Genomic DNA, 17,707 nt, shown 5'->3' with positions numbered 1-17,707 from the left:
TGTACTTTGTGGAGGCAATTGCTGCTGGTCAATGTCTCCGCGGAGGAATTGATTATAATTCATTTTAATGAACATCATCTTCTCCACATTTTCTGGATGTAACCTCGTACGCCGATTGCTGACAAGGTGAGCGGCGGCACTAAACACTCTTTCGGAGTACACACTTGTGGGAGGGCAACTTAGGTAGAATAAAGCCAGTTTGTGCAAGGGCCTCCAAATTGCCTCTTTTTCCTGCCAGTATAAGTACGGACTGTGTGACGTGCCTACTTGGATGCGGTCACTCATATAATCCTCCACCATTCTATCAATGTTGAGAGAATCATATGCAGTGACAGTAGACGACATGTCCGTAATCGTTGTCAGGTCCTTCAGTCCGGACCAGATGTCAGCATCAGCAGTCGCTCCAGACTGCCCTGCATCACCGCCAGCGGGTGGGCTCGGAATTCTGAGCCTTTTCCTCGCACCCCCAGTTGCGGGAGAATGTGAAGGAGGAGATGTTGACAGGTCGCGTTCCGCTTGACTTGACAATTTTGTCACCAGCAGGTCTTTCAACCCCAGCAGACCTGTGTCTGCCGGAAAGAGAGATCCAAGGTAGGCTTTAAATCTAGGATCGAGCACGGTGGCCAAAATGTAGTGCTCTGATTTCAACAGATTGACCACCCGTGAATCCTTGTTAAGCGAATTAAGGGCTGCATCCACAAGTCCCACATGCCTAGCGGAATCGCTCCCTTTTAGCTCCTTCTTCAATGCCTCCAGCTTCTTCTGCAAAAGCCTGATGAGGGGAATGACCTGACTCAGGCTGGCAGTGTCTGAACTGACTTCACGTGTGGCAAGTTCAAAGGGCATCAGAACCTTGCACAACGTTGAAATCATTCTCCACTGCGCTTGAGACAGGTGCATTCCATCTCCTATATCGTGCTCAATTGTATAGGCTTGAATGGCCTTTTGCTGCTCCTCCAACCTCTGAAGCATATAGAGGGTTGAATTCCACCTCGTTACCACTTCTTGCTTCAGATGATGGCAGGGCAGGTTCAGTAGTTTTTGGTGGTGCTCCAGTCTTCTGTACGTGGTGCCTGTACGCCGAAAGTGTCCCGCAATTTTTCTGGCCACCGACAGCATCTCTTGCACGCCCCTGTCGTTTTTTAAAAAATTCTGCACCACCAAATTCAAGGTATGTGCAAAACATGGGACGTGCTGGAATTTGCCCATATTTAATGCACACACAATATTGCTGGCGTTGTCCGATGCCACAAATTCACAGGAGAGTCCAATTGGGGTAAGCCATTCCGCGATGATCTTCCTCAGTTGCCGTAAGAGGTTTTCAGCTGTGTGCGTATTCTGGAAAGCGGTGATACAAAGCGTAGCCTGCCTAGGAAAGAGTTGGCGTTTGCGAGATGCTGCTACTGGTGCCGCCGCTGCTGTTCTTGCGGCGGGAGTCCATACATCTACCCAGTGGGCTGTCACAGTCATATAGTCCTGACCCTGCCCTGCTCCACTTGTCCACATGTCCGTGGTTAAGTGGACATTGGGTACAACTGCATTTTTTAGGACACTGGTGAGTCTTTTTCTGACGTCCGTGTACATTCTCGGTATCGCCTGCCTACAGAAGTGGAACCTAGATGGTATTTGGTAACGGGGGCACACTGCCTCAATAAATTGTCTAGTTCCCTGTGAACTAACGGCGGATACCGGATGCACGTCTAACACCAACATAGTTGTCAAGGACTCAGTTATCCGCTTTGCAGTAGGATGACTGCTGTGATATTTCATCTTCCTCGCAAAGGACTGTTGAACAGTCAATTGCTTACTGGAAGTAGTACAAGTGGGCATACGACTTCCCCTCTGGGATGACCATCGACTCCCAGCGGCAACAACAGCAGCGCCAGCAGCAGTAGGCGTTACACGCAAGGATGCATCGGAGGAATCCCAGGCAGGAGAGGACTCGTCAGACTTGCCAGTGACATGGCCTGCAGGACTATTGGCATTCCTGGGGAAGGAGGAAATTGACACTGAGGGAGTTGGTGGGGTGGTTTGCGTGAGCTTGGTTACAAGAGGAAGGGATTTACTGGTCAGTGGACTGCTTCCGCTGTCACCCAAAGTTTTTGAACTTGTCACTGACTTATTATGAATGCGCTGCAGGTGACGTATAAGGGAGGATGTTCCGAGGTGGTTAACGTCCTTACCCCTACTTATTACAGCTTGACAAAGGGAACACACGGCTTGACACCTGTTGTCCGCATTTCTGGTGAAATACCTCCACACCGAAGAGCTGATTTTTTTGGTATTTTCACCTGGCATGTCAACGGCCATATTCCTCCCACGGACAACAGGTGTCTCCCCGGGTGCCTGACTTAAACAAACCACCTCACCATCAGAATCCTCCTGGTCAATTTCCTCCCCAGCGCCAGCAACACCCATATCCTCCTCATCCTGGTGTACTTCAACACTGACATCTTCAATCTGACTATCAGGAACTGGACTGCGGGTGCTCCTTCCAGCACTTGCAGGGGGCGTGCAAATGGTGGAAGGCGCATGCTCTTCACGTCCAGTGTTGGGAAGGTCAGGCATCGCAACCGACACAATTGGACTCTCCTTGTGGATTTGGGATTTCAAAGAACGCACAGTTCTTTGCGGTGCTTTTGCCAGCTTGAGTCTTTTCAGTTTTCTAGCGAGAGGCTGAGTGCTTCCATCCTCATGTGAAGCTGAACCACTAGCCATGAACATAGGCCAGGGCCTCAGCCGTTCCTTGCCACTCCGTGTGGTAAATGGCATATTGGCAAGTTTACGCTTCTCCTCCGACAATTTTATTTTAGGTTTTGGAGTCCTTTTTTTACTGATATTTGGTGTTTTGGTTTTGACATGCTCTGTACTATGCCATTGGGCATCGGCCTTGGCAGACGACGTTGCTGGCATTTCATCGTCTCGGCCATGACTAGTGGCAGCAGCTTCAGCACGAGGTGGAAGTGGATCTTGATCTTTCCCTAATTTTGGAACCTCAACATTTTTGTTCTCCATATTTTAATAGGCACAACTAAAAGGCACCTCAGGTAAACAATGGAGATGGATGGATTGGATACTAGTATACAATTATGGACGGGCTGCCGAGTGCCGACACAGAGGTAGCCACAGCCATGAACTACCGCACTGTACTGTGTCTGCTGCTAATATATAGACTGGTTGATAAAGAGATAGTATACTCGTAACTAGTATGTATGTATAAAGAAAGAAAAAAAAACCACGGTTAGGTGGTATATACAATTATGGACGGGCTGCCGAGTGCCGACACAGAGGTAGCCACAGCCGTGAACTACCGCACTGTACTGTGTCTGCTGCTAATATATAGACTGGTTGATAAAGAGATAGTATACTCGTAACTAGTATGTATGTATAAAGAAAGAAAAAAAAACCACGGTTAGGTGGTATATACAATTATGGACGGGCTGCCGAGTGCCGACACAGAGGTAGCCACAGCCGTGAACTACCGCACTGTACTGTGTCTGCTGCTAATATATAGACTGGTTGATAAAGAGATAGTATACTCGTAACTAGTATGTATGTATAAAGAAAGAAAAAAAAACCACGGTTAGGTCACTGGTATATACAATTATGGACGGGCTGCCGAGTACCGACACAGAGGTAGCCACAGCCGTGAACTACCGCACTGTACTGTGTCTGCTGCTAATATATAGACTGGTTGATAAAGAGATAGTATACTCGTAACTAGTATGTATGTATAAAGAAAGAAAAAAAAACCACGGTTAGGTGGTATATACAATTATGGACGGGCTGCCGAGTGCCGACACAGAGGTAGCCACAGCCGTGAACTACCGCACTGTACTGTGTCTGCTGCTAATATATAGACTGGTTGATAAAGAGATAGTATACTCGTAACTAGTATGTATGTATAAAGAAAGAAAAAAAAACCACGGTTAGGTGGTATATACAATTATGGACGGGCTGCCGAGTGCCGACACAGAGGTAGCCACAGCCGTGAACTACCGCACTGTACTGTGTCTGCTGCTAATATAGACTGGTTGATAAAGAGATAGTATACTACTAATATTATATATACTGGTGGTCAGGTCACTGGTCACTAGTCACACTGGCAGTGGCACTCCTGCAGCAAAAGTGTGCACTGTTTAATTTTAATATAATATTATGTACTCCTGGCTCCTGCTATAACCTATAACTGGCACTGCAGTAGTGCTCCCCAGTCTCCCCCACAATTATAAGCTGTGTGAGCTGAGCAGTCAGACAGATATATAATATATATAGATGATGCAGCACACTGGCCTGAGCCTGAGCAGTGCACACAGATATGGTATGTGACTGACTGAGTCACTGTGTGTATCGCTTTTTTCAGGCAGAGAACGGATATATTAAATAAACTGCACTGTGTGTCTGGTGGTCACTCACTATATAATATATTATGTACTCCTGGCTCCTGCTATAACCTATAACTGGCACTGCAGTAGTGCTCCCCAGTCTCCCCCACAATTATAAGCTGTGTGAGCTGAGCAGTCAGACAGATATATAATATTATATATAGATAATAGATGATGCAGCACACTGGCCTGAGCCTGAGCAGTGCACACAGATATGGTATGTGACTGAGTCACTGTGTGCTGTGTATCGCTTTTTTCAGGCAGAGAACGGATTATAAATAAAAGTGGTGGTCAGTCACTGGTCACTATCAGCAAAACTCTGCACTGTACACTACTGAGTACTCCTAATGCTCCCCAAAATTAGTAAATCAAGTGTCTAAACGGAGAGGACGCCAGCCACGTCCTCTCCCTATCAATCTCAATGCACGTGTGAAAATGGCGGCGACGCGCGGCTCCTTATATAGAATCCGAGTCTCGCGATAGAATCCGAGCCTCGCGAGAATCCGACAGCGTCATGATGACGTTCGGGCGCGCTCGGGTTAACCGAGCAAGGCGGGAAGATCCGAGTCGCTCGGACCCGTGAAAAAAAACATGAAGTTCTGGCGGGTTCGGATTCAGAGAAACCGAACCCGCTCATCTCTAGAGAATAGATACATTTGGGTACCAGTCATATAGCAATGAAACTGAACTTTACTGGAGCTTATTCATTTCCCAAGAGAAATTGTAAAGAGGAGACAGCCTAGGAATGGAAAATGTGGTACTCCACTGTTAGTGGTAGTGGAAGCAGACTCAACTTAAAAAGCAATTTGAGAATTAGGATAACAGCCAGGATAGAACAGATGAAGACATTTATGAGAAGTGAGTGGCTAACAGTGTGAAATGCAGCATTCAGGTCCAGTAAAATTAGAAGCGAGCAGGGCTGGATTGGCCATTTGGCACATTTGTTTGTGCAATGGCTGGTCCCCTTTTCCGGCTGACAGTGCAGGCTGCTTGGTTTTGTTACCGCATCCTTCGCACAGTGCAGCTACATGCTTCCTGGCTGTTTGAAATGCAACCTTGTAGCGCACATCGGACACATCTGATTCTTTGCACATCCACTTCCAGTGTACGTGGCACTCACATCTAGTGGTGCAAGGGTATTCGTACGCGTTTCACTCTATATACCTACGCGTTTCACTCCAATTTAATGCATCGTCAGGGATGCACCTTACACCCATCCTAAGCTTTTTTAATTGGACAAGTGTAGTTTGATTGTTTAAGAAATACTTTGTTCAGTCAGTTCACCCCTAATTATTTTTCCTCCAGTAATCTTCAGAGGACCTGTACATACAGTAGTAGTAATTTGCATTATGTCCCTATATGTTACCTAACGGTTTCTTTATTTTATTATTTCATTGTTTCCTGCATTTCTATCCCACTATTTAGTATTTACATATATTGAACTATGATTAATGCCTTCATTTATTATTTTATCATGCTGCACTAAATTACTATAGTGATTATAGATTAATATACATCTAATTTTAAGGATAGGTTGCAGCGGACTATAGAATATATACCTGCACTTATCCCAATTTAAGAACTCTACTGTAAAAAAATTCAATTTCTGTTTTATATTATTAACAATAAATTGGATGGTTATTGCTATTAGCTGAGTCTTTTTTATTCCCCTTCTTATCAGCCAGGATCAATATATTTCACTACTATGCTTCATGAGAAAGCTCTTTCTGTGACATAAAATAATGAGGAATGTACAAAAACCTTTTATCTTTTTTTTTTTTTTTTTTTTTTTTTTACATTTCACGTACACAAAGTGGGAAATGTGATCTGGTTACAGAAGTATGAAATACAGTACTACTGTGTATATAGTATGTGGTCAGGGTTCCAGATGCTGCTACTTATAGTTAATGGAGGAGAAGCATTCTAAGTGGAAAGGTGTAAAAGGGTCAAAGGAGGATCCCAAGATCCTGTTATATATACTGTACATAATAAATCAAACTTATTAATGACTTGTGACCAAAAATATCACAGTAAATAAATTAGTACATGAGCCAGGGTTAATCAAATAATCAGTCAAAAGATAGAGGGTCTGACTTCATTATCTTTTTCTAGTTTTATATTCTAGTGTGTATCTTTAGAAAGCTTTCTTTATAAACCCATCATTCCTCAGACCTCACCCATCTATCCCAAAAGAGAGATGAGTCATATAAAACAGAGAGATCATTACCAGACTCTGGAGAAGTCCCAAGTGATGGCAAATAGGCTGATTCAGCTGCTTTGCAGATGAACAGAATTTGTAGAGTGTTCAAAAATTCTACGAGCATGTATCATGCAAATGAGTCAGCTGGATTTCAATATTTACTTAGGTATTAAAGTTATAGGAGCATCAATTCAATAATGAGGTAAAATAAAATGAGGTTTTCATGATGCCAATGCTATGATTTTCAATTAATTAACGTGGTTACAGACGTACAGATTACTTTAATATATTCACTGGTATATGCCATCTGGTGATTTTTAGTAAAAGTGTTGCTTTTCATGCAAGCTGTTATCTGTACATTTCAGCCAAGTTTTGATATTAGCAGAGTTATTTTTGTTCCCACATGTCCCTGAATTGCTCTCTGCTTTGGGAATCACCTGCAGATAGCAACTTTGGGGGTAATTCAGAGTTGATCGCAGCAGCAAATTTGTTAGCAGTTGGGCAAAACCAAAAAAATAAAGCAGCCAGTATTTACCCTGCACAGAAACAAAATAACCCTCCCACATCTAACTCTCTCTGCACATGTTATATCTGTCCCCCCTGCAGTACACATAATTTTGCCCAAATGCTAACAAATTTGCTGATGTGATCAACTCTGAAGTAGGCCCTTTGTGTCGACATTGCTGAAAGCACTGGATTAAACTAAAAAGATAATTAATGCACATTGTAAGAATTGAATTAAAGTTTCATGATAGCATGCACGGACTAAAGAATTAATATGCTCATACACCTATTCTGTAAAATAACAGGTCTGGGTGAATATAGGGGGTCATTCTGACCTGAACGCTCGCTGCAGTTCATCATAGTGCAGCGATCAGGTCAGAACTGCGCATGTACCGGCGCCGCAGTGCGCCGGCGCATGGCTGACAGCCGATGGCTGTCATTGCCTAGTGATCGCCTCTGCCTGATTGACAGGCAGAGGTGGTCGCTGGGCAGGAGGGGCCACCATTTTGTGGGCGCGTGACCATGCGGAGGGTGGGCCGCAGCAACTGCATGACATCACACGCAGCCGCTACGACCCGGGCAGCGATGAGTAACTTCCGGCCAGCTGCAGGAGCTTCAGGGGATGGGGGGGCAGCCTGACATGCGGGGCGGACTAGCCCTCTGCTGGGCGTCCCCCCGCATGTCAGTGTACTGATATTTTCATCATTTAAAAAGAATGGGGACTCCCAGCTGCTTTGTAATATTTATTGCATTTGGAAAACATACCTGCCAGTTGTTGGCTGTATATAGCACCAAAACATGGGTCCCAGGGTATGATGTGAGCCTAAGGCTGTATATAGCACCAAAACATGGGTCCCAGGGTATGATGTGAGCCTAAGGCAAATACGTGACATTAACATATAATCCGGGGTGGAACACCTTCTTTGGCGATGTATATATAAATATATGCTTCTGGGGATTATCAGCCTCTGGGATTAATATTCATAGTTCTAGGAGTTTCCTCTTGATGGTCTTATGCGATAAGGAAGTATAATGTGATACACAAAGGAAAAGTAAAACACAATGCTTGCTATTATACATCAGTGAGTTAGAAAGTACAGTATGATTTAATACTATAAAATATAATACAGGTAAGCTTAGTGTTGAAACACATCAAATGTTTATAGTATATACACACATGCAGTATATACATGGGCGGTTTAAGAGGGGAGGGGCCCATGTGCATACCCCGTGTGGATCCCTCCTCTCTGTGGCACAGTAGACTCTACACAAGCACAGGTCTCTGAAAACATGGCACCCAACATGTTTCTGATGACAAATCTCTACTGCGCAGGCAAAAATAATCGGGAAAATGGCTGCCGCGCCACTTTCCAAGTGATATCTGCTGCAGCAGTAGTGCTGACAAAGGGCTCCGGAGAGGCAAGTAATTGAACAGTGTTGCAGGATGTGTGACACACTGCACCCACTATAGATACGTCTATGTATATAAGGTGATGTACTGTATTTAACAGTGAAGTAATTCTATTTTATTTATTTATTTATAGCAACAGAGTAAGATTGGAATTATACAGAGGTGCTCAAACTGTGAGTTGCAACCCCAAAGTGGATTGCAACCTTCTCAGCATGGGGTCGCACTGATGACTATTCTGATCTCTCAGCCAGTGAGCTGAGCATTCTGAATTAAAGTTGCAGTGTCTATTACTTCAGACTACTCGGATGACTGGCTGAGATATCCGAAGAGAAGAGGATATCAGGCAGCTATGTCCCCACCCCAGTGATCAGCTTCTCCAGTCCTGCCCCCACCTCATTGATCAGGAGGGAGAAAAAGCAGCAGCATGGGGAGAATGAAGAGGAAGGAGGGAGGGGAGCACTGACCACAAACACTATGGAATGTGTCTGTGGAGGGGGAACACACACCTCCCCTTTCACCCTCTGCCTCTCCCCTGTCACCCTTTGCTTCTCCCCTGTCCAACTCCTCTTCTTCCTTGTCCCTCTCTGCCTCTCCATTATCCTTCTCCTGATGTCCCTCTCCCCTTTCACCTATTGTCTCTCCCCTATCACCCACTGCCTCTCCTCAACCCCCTTCTGAGGTCCCTCACCCCTGTCACCCTCCACCTCTACCATCATCCACCACCTTTCCCCATGTCCCCTTCCTCCTCTGCCCATGTACTCCTCTTCATTTCCCTGTCCCCCTCTGCCTCTCCCCTGTCACCATCTCCCTCTACCCTGTCACCCGCTATCTCTCCCCAGTCACCCTCTGCCTCTCCCTACCATCCTCAAAGCCTTCACAGGGGTATAAACTCAACATTTGCTCCTGCGATATGTAAGACATGAAGTGATCACATTAGCGGTCACTTCACTTTCGCAGTGCTACTGTGCATGCCCAGTCTGCTGACCACGAATGTGTGGCAGCCATTCTATGGAAACTTGATGGAGTTCTGTAATAATTTTTATTGTCAGACGGTGTCCCAGAGCAAAATAGTTAGAGAATCCCTGCAATATACATACAGTAACCTCAGTATAAGATTGTAACCAACAACACAATAAACAAACTATGTAGACTGGGAATAGTAATTCCTGATGTAACATTTTCCACATTTTGCAGTAATTTACTGTGTTTCATTTACATAGCTGATAAAAAAAAATTGTTTTTAACAGAAAATTGTATCTTATAGTGGCATTTAACAAACATGAGGTTTATTAATAATAATAATAATAATAATAATAAGCAATTATAAGACAAATCACTCAATATATACCTTTCCCAGCTAAAATTCATAGCACTAAATCTGGAGAACATACAAATAAACATACAGCTGATCTACTGAACTTTGTTTCACCCCCTAAGTGCAATGAACCTTTATACTGATCGCTGACCAACATCTGTATGCCAGATTCGGTGGATATCATTTTCATTCAACAAGAAAACAATGCAACTCAACAGGAGAATAAACTTGGACAAAAAAATGTGCATGTCGTTTTGAAAAGGAAAGCTTGGAAAATAGTTTTTAAAAAATGAAACAGTTACATAAGTCATTGCACAGCAGAAATATCAGCTATGTGGCATGCTGGTGCTAAGTAATGAATTATAATCTAAGATCATTTCAATTCAAAAGATTTATATCATAAAACCTGTTTGTGACAGTCAATTTTATTGGTTGAAATTGATGACTGTAATTCTGAAAAAATAATAACTACATTAATGTTCTGTTCCCACACAGCAATGCACTGACGGTTATGAGTGGGACCCGCTGAGACAGCAATGCAAAGGTAACCTTTATACTTTCTATTACTTTCTTGCTTGTTACTATAACACACATGCATGCATTTATGTATATATATGTTAAAGTGTTAAAAGAAAAATAAATAACTAGAGTAAAGGTTTACGATTGGTCGGCAATGTCATTATAATTTAATTTAGTATGAGGAACACTGGGGTTGGGTTTGATATGCTGGCGGTCAGAATAACGACTGCAGCATACCAAATGTGAGTATCCCGACAGGGGTAAGGTAAGTATAATTACCTTTCTCCAATGCCCCCCTAACCCTCCCTTTTCGCAACCTAAACCTGACACCTTCCCCCACCCCCCACCCCCGCAGCCTAATCCTAACCCTCCCTGGTGGTGCCTTAACCTAACCCCTCCTTCCTGAAGCCTAAACCTATCCCTCCCCACGTTCATTCCCACAGCCGAACCCTCTCTGGGGGTGCCTAAACCTACCCCCTCCCTCCCCGCAGCCTAAACCTAATCTCTCTCCCTGCAGCTTATCTCGCCTGGCAAACACTCTATCAGGCTCCCTGCGGTCGGGATTCCAGAGCCGGGCTTGTGATCCTAGTCGGAATGCCAGCACCTGCATTCCGTTCAGTGTCGGGATTCCGGCCTCGATATTTTGACTGCCGAAATCCCGACAGCCGCTATCCTGACCAGATCCCTGATAACTGCTTTGAATGGGTTTTCTAAAGTCTTGCTGCTTTTACTACACACTTTGCTTTTCCTTTGTAGCCATACTCTGTCCCTCTCAGTCTGGTCAGAATTGTTTTTGTTTTTTTGTTACTCCAGGATACAACACAAAACTGCTTTCTGGATATAACTGTATCCAATTCAGAAAGGATGTGTAGTACGCCAGGACTAAAAAAAACAAAAAAAACAGCATTGTCTAAAAGAGAAAACAATATACTTGGTAAAGGATAATAGAAGGACATGCATGCTATACAATCCAATATATTACTCAAAAAAATATTATTTTAATAATAAGCATTTCAGATTTCAACATACTGGGTAAAATTCAGTAGCCTTGTGTCTACACAATGGGACAGAACTCCTATGTGACCTCTCTCACTCTCATCCTCTACAGTCCTCTATTATAGCCTATCATTGTAAGCAATTCTGTTTTACAGATATTGATGAATGTGGAATAATGCAAGAACCCTGCAAAGGAGGGATGAAATGTGTGAACCATTATGGCGGATACTTATGTCTCCCAAGATCAGCACAAATATTGGTAAATAATGGGCAAGAAGATACCGTAGTCTCACAGCCATCTCTAACACAACATACCAACAGCCAAAACTCTTATGTAGACAGACCCATTAACCCTCCAGATGTACAAAGAAATGTACCTAGCTCGGGACAGCTGTTGCAGTGTACTGCAGGCTATGAACTAAATGCACAAAATTTGTGCCAAGGTAAGAAATGTATTTTGTTTACTTTTCAATGGGTGCCTAAAGTAAATCACTGAATGGTCTATCCATGAAGCATTGAAAAGAGTGGAGAAGTGTGCCAGTGGAGAAGTTGCCCATGGAAACCAATCAGTGTTGAGGTAACATTTATAAAGTGCATTCTATAAAATTATACGTAGCAGCTGATTGGTTGCCATGGGCAACTTCTCCACTAGCTCACTGCTTCACTCATTTCACTGCTTCATGAATAGACCCCTTAATATCATATTGGTTTGTCTAGTTCCCTTTATTCCTGAAGTAACAGTTACAATGACAGCAGCCAATTTACTTTATACTAATAATACAATGTATGATGACTTTTTCTTTCACTTCCTGTGTGGAATGGCTTTATGGAAGGCCTGTTGTCATAAGTTACTTTGGATGATATGTATCAAACAGAGATAAGTGGAGAGAGATAAAGTACAAACTAATCAACTTCAACCTGCCTTTATACAGGCTGTGTTTGTAAAATGACATGAGCTGATTGGTTGATACTTTATCTCTCTACAAGCTTTGCTATGTATCCCCTCTTGTCTTAAATCAGTTAGATAAGAATTCTGTAATTTAAGCACAGGAGCATACCTCCCAACTGTCCTGAGTTTCACAGGACAGTCCCATTTTCTATGCACTGTCCCAACCACGGACCCAGGGCCGGATTAAGCCTTGGGCAGGCCTAGGGCACGTAAGACAGAGGGGCCCATGGGAAAGGGTGGTATATGATAGATTGTGCATGACTCCCGACAAGAACCATTCCAGGAGGGACAAAATGCTCTCTACTTGGACTTCCATCTTAATACATGATTGGTGTCACCTTTGTTGAACTATTCTATTGAAAAAAGGTATTTCAACAGAGATTATTACAATCAGAAATTAAGACAGAAGTCCAGGTAGAGAGCATTTTGTCCCTCCTGAAATAGGTCATGGTGAGAGGTATGGATTGGATTGTGTATATTGTGTATATTACATATATACAGATATAAACTAATAGTTTAATAATACCTGGGTACTGTTTTTAGCTCCACCTAATTGAGAGTCAACTATTTTCTAAAGTTTCCTTTAGTGGAACATTGACAATTTAAACAGCCTTAAATTACACATAGAAAATAAAATCTATAGTTTAAATAAAATGCAATAACAGCAGCCTCTGCACTACTTACACACTGGAACAGGACTCAGGAGGACTTTCTGTGTGTGTGTGTGTGTGTGTGTGTGTGTGTGTGTGTGTGTGTGTGTGTGTGTGTCTCTTTGGACCCAAATGCTCTCATTAGATAACAGATTACATGGGACACTGACACCCAGGTGGGGAGGAAGAGAAGCTGGGACCCCTGTGTCACTTACAGCTCTCCGCCCCCCCCCCCCCCCCCCCTCCCTTATACCTTTCCTCTGGTTGGGAAGCTCCGTCGGTATCTCATGAAACCTGATACTCCTGTGTCTCTGCTTGCAATGCATACTTCCCTGCTCACATTCTGACAGTGATGTCAGTGTGCTCCGGGCGGGGGGGCACCCTGACAGAGGGGGACCCGCGGCACAGTATGCCCTGCAGCTGCCCCCCCCCCTTAATCTGGCTATGCACAGGCTGAGGTGTCCCGCGGTGGTGGTGGGGTGATTTAGGAGACCCCCTCTCACTGTGCACATGTAAGAGGTAAGAGGGACTGGGGCGTTGCTAATAACTCTCCACAGAGCTGGGCATGCCCCCTCAGTGACAAAAACAGGAGGCAGACACAGCATTTCCAGCAGAAAAGCCATGCCCCTTTTCTCTAACGTCCTAGTGGATGCTGGGGACTCTGTAAGGACCATAGGGAATAGACGGGCACCGCAGGAGACATGGGCACTTTAAGAAAGAATTTAGATTCTGGTGTGCTCTGGCTCCTCCCTCTGTGTCCCTCCTCCAGACCTAACTTAGTTTGAATCTGTGCCCGGACGAGCTGGGTGCTGTTTAGTGAGCTCTCCTGAGCTTGCTATAAGAAAGTATTTTGTTAGGTTTTTTTATTTTCAGGGAGCTCTGCTGGCAACAGACTCCCTGCATCGTGGGACTGAGGGAAGAGAAGTAGCCCTGCTCTCTGCAGATAGGTCCTGCTTCTTAGGCTACTGGACACCATTAGCTCCAGAGGGATCGTACACAGGATCTCACCCTCGTCGTCCGATCCCGGAGCTGCGCCGCCGTCCCCCTCGCAGAGCCGGAAGACAGAAGCCGGGTGAAAGAAGCAAGGAGACTTCGAAATCGGCGGCAGAAGACTCCAGTCTTCACTGAGGTAGCGCACAGCACTGCAGCTGTGCGCCATTGCTCCCACACAACACCCACATACTCCGGTCACTGTAATAGTGCAGGGCGCAGGGGGGGGCGCCCTGGGCAGCAATTAGAGACCTCTTTGGCAAAAGTTTGCATATATACAGTTGGGCACTGTATATATGTATGAGCCCCCGCCAAAAATTGTACATGAAAGCGGGACAGGAGCCCGCCGTCGAGGGGGCGGGGCTTCTTCCTCAGCACTCACCAGCGCCATGTTTTTTCTCCACAGCACCGCTGAGAGGAAGCTCCCCAGCCTCTCCCCTGCAGTTACACGGTAGAAGAGGGTAAAAAGAGAGTGGGGCACATAATTAGGCGCAAAAATCAATATAAACAGCAGCTACTGGGTTAACATTAAGTTACTGTGTGATTCCTGGGTTAATAGCGCTGGGGTGTGTGCTGGCATACTCTCTTTCTGTCTCTCCAAAGGGCCTTGTGGGGGAATTGTCTTCAGATGAGCATTCCCTGAGTGTGTGGTGTGTCGGTACGTGTGTGTCGACATGTCTGAGGTAAAAGGCTCCCCTAAGGAGAAGCTGGAGCAAATGTCTGTGAGAGGGTGTCTCCGTCGACAACGCCGACACCTGTTTGGATATGTGTAATTAAGTGCTAAGGTGAATTTATTGCACAAAAGATTAGAGAACAGACAGGGAATCTACCCATGTCTGTCCCTATGTCGCAGAGACCTTCAGAGTCTCTCAATGATTACTATCCAAAATAATAGACACTGATATCGACACGGAGTCTGACTCCAGTGTCGACTACGATAATGCAAAGTTACAGCCAAAATGGCAGAAAAGTATTCAATATATGATTATTGTAATAAAAGATGATTTGCATATCACTGATGACTCATCTGTCCCTGACACAAGGGTACACATGTTTAAGGGGAAGAAAGCTGAGGTAAATTTCCCTCCTCTCATGATGAAAAAGAGCGGGAATCTCCAGACAAGAGACTGCAGTTTCCCACAAAGAATTCTCAGGGAGTATCCTTTCCCTACTAGGGCCAGGATACGATGGGAATCTTCCCCTAGGGTGTCATGTTTGCCCAAAAGGTAGCCCTGACGTAACAGCTATCCTCAGGGATCCTGCAGATAGCGTGCACATTCTGGTACACTACTCAGACCGGCGATTGTGTCGGCATGGGTTTATAGCGCTGTGGCAGCGTGGACAGGTATCTTATCAGCAGAGATTGAGACCCTAGTATGTGTATATATATATATATATATATATATGTATATATAGAGATATATATATTAAAGATGCTGTCTTAAGAGATATATATATATATATATTTAAAACATGCCCCAAGAGACATGAGTCTACTGGGTCCTAGAGTCAAAGCTATGTCGATTTCTGCTTGACGTGTCCTGTAGAATATGCAATGGACAGATGATGCCGACTTAAGAGGCATATGGAAGGCTGAGGATTGTGTGGAGAAGGGTTCTAGGACCTGGTCTCCACAGCTATAGCTGGTAATTTTGATATTTTGCCTTATATTCCTGCACAGCCTAGGAAAGCACGACATTATCAAATGCAGCCTTTCGAACAAAGAAACAAGAAAGTCCGAGGTGCGTCCTTTCTTGCCAGAGACAGGGGCAGAGGAAAGAAGCTGCACAACACAGCTAGTTCCCAGGAACAGAAGTTCTCCCCAGCCTCTACAAAATCCACCGCATGTCGCTGGGGCTCCACAGGCGGAGCTAGGCCTGGTGGGGGCACGCCTTCGTAAGTCAGCCACAAGTGGGTTCACTCCCTGTTAGATCCCTGGGCATTAGATATTGTGTCTAAGGGATACAAGCTGGACTTTGAGGAGATGCCCCCTCACCGACGGCCCTGCCGGCTTCCCCCCACGAGAGGGAAACAGTGTTAACTGCAATTCACAAATTGTATCTTCAACAGGTGGTGGTCAAGGTTCCCCTCCATCAACAAGGAGGGGGTTATTATTCGACTATGTTGTAGTCCCGAAACCGGACGGTTCGGTCAGACCCATATTGAATTTAAAATCCCTGAACATATACCTGAAAAGGTTCAAGTTCAAGATGGAATCGCTAAGAGCGGTCATTGCAAGCCTGTAAGGGGGAGATTTTATGGTGACTCTGGACATAAAGGATGCATACCTTCATGTCCCCATTTATCCACCTTATCAGGCGTACCTCAGAATTGCGGTACGGGATTGTCATTACCAATTTCAGACGTTGCCGTTTGGTCTCTCCATGGCCCCGAGAATATTCACCAAGGTAATGGCGGAAATGATGGTGCTCCTGTGGAGGCAAGGTGTCACTATTATCCCGTACTTGGACGATCTCCTCATAAAAGCGAAATCAAGAGAGCAGTTGCTGAACAGCATATCACTTTCTCTGGAAGTGTAACGGCAACACGGTTGGATTCTATATATTCCAAAGTCGCAGTTGGTTCCTACAGCTCATCTGCCTCTCCTAGGCATGATCCTAGACACAGACCAGAAAAGGGTTTATCTCCCGATAGAGAGAGCTCAGGAGCTCATGACACTGGTCAGGAATCTATTAAAACCAAAACAGGTGTCAGTGCATCACTGCACTCGAGTCCTGGGAAGGATGGTGGCATCATACGAGGCCATTCCCTTCGGCAGGTTCCATGCGAGGACCTTCCAATGGGACTTACTGGACAAGTGGCCTGGATCACATCTTCAGATGCATCGGTTAATCACCCTATCCCCCAGGGCCATGGTGTCTCTCCTGTGGTGGCTGCAGAGTGCTCACCTTCTCGAAGGTCGAGGATTCGGCATTCAGGACTGGGTCCTAGTGACCACGGATGCAAGCCTCCGAGGGTGGGGGGCAGTCACACAGGGAAGAAATTTCCAAGGGCTGTGGTCAAGTCAGGAGACTTGCCTTCACATCAACATCCTGGAACTAAGGGCCATATACAACGCCCTACGTCAAGCGGAGTCCCTGCTTCGCGACCAACCGGTTCTGATTCAGTCAGACAACATCACCACAGTGGCTCATGTAAACCGCCAAGGCGGCACAAGGAGCAGGGTGGCGATGGTAGAAGCCACCAGAATTCTTTGCTGGGCGGAGAATCACGTAAGCGCACTATCAGCAGTGTTCATTCCGGGAGTGGACATCTGGGAAGCAGACTTCCTCAGCAGGCACGACCTCCACCCGAGAGAGTGGGGACTTCATCAAGAAGTCTTCACGCAGATTGCAAGTCGGTGGGAACTGCCACAGGTGGACATGATGGCATCCCGCCTCAACAAAAAGCTGCAGAGATATTGCGCCAGGTCAAGAGACCCTCAGGCTATAGCTGTGGACGCACTGGTGACACCGTGGGTGTTCCAGTCGGTCTATGTATTTCCTCCTCTTCCTCTCATACCCAAGGTGCTGAGAATCATAAGAAAAAGAGGAGTGAGAACAATACTCATTGTTCCGGATTGGCCACGAAGGACTTGGTATCCAGATCTGCAAGAAATGCTCACAGAGGACCCGTGGCCTCTGCCTCTAAGACAGGACTTGTGCAACAGGGGCCCTGTCTGTTCCAAGACTTACCGCGGCTGCGTTTGACGGCATGGCTGTTGAACGCCGGATCCTAGCAGAAAAAGGCATTCCGGATGAGGTCATTCCTACGCTGATAGAGGCTAG

At 45.3% G+C, this 17,707-nt stretch overlaps 1 protein-coding gene across 1 annotated transcript in view; it reads left to right on the top strand.

Moving 5' to 3' along the window:
- EFEMP1 (EGF containing fibulin extracellular matrix protein 1) overlaps window positions 1-17,707 on the top strand; it is a 193,193-nt gene that overhangs the window by 26,869 nt on the left and 148,617 nt on the right. Inside the window, exons 3-4 of the mRNA XM_063918200.1 lie at window positions 10,311-10,359; window positions 11,486-11,773. Coding sequence (XP_063774270.1) covers window positions 10,311-10,359; window positions 11,486-11,773 — 337 coding nt within the window. The remainder of the gene's footprint in view (window positions 1-10,310; window positions 10,360-11,485; window positions 11,774-17,707) is intronic.

The sequence above is a fragment of the Pseudophryne corroboree genome, chromosome 4 (genome assembly GCF_028390025.1).
Source record: "Pseudophryne corroboree isolate aPseCor3 chromosome 4, aPseCor3.hap2, whole genome shotgun sequence".
In the NCBI taxonomy this organism is placed as follows: Eukaryota; Metazoa; Chordata; class Amphibia; order Anura; family Myobatrachidae; genus Pseudophryne; species Pseudophryne corroboree.
Note: the sequence above shows the minus strand (reverse complement) of the source record. Positions and strands in the feature narration are given on the sequence as shown.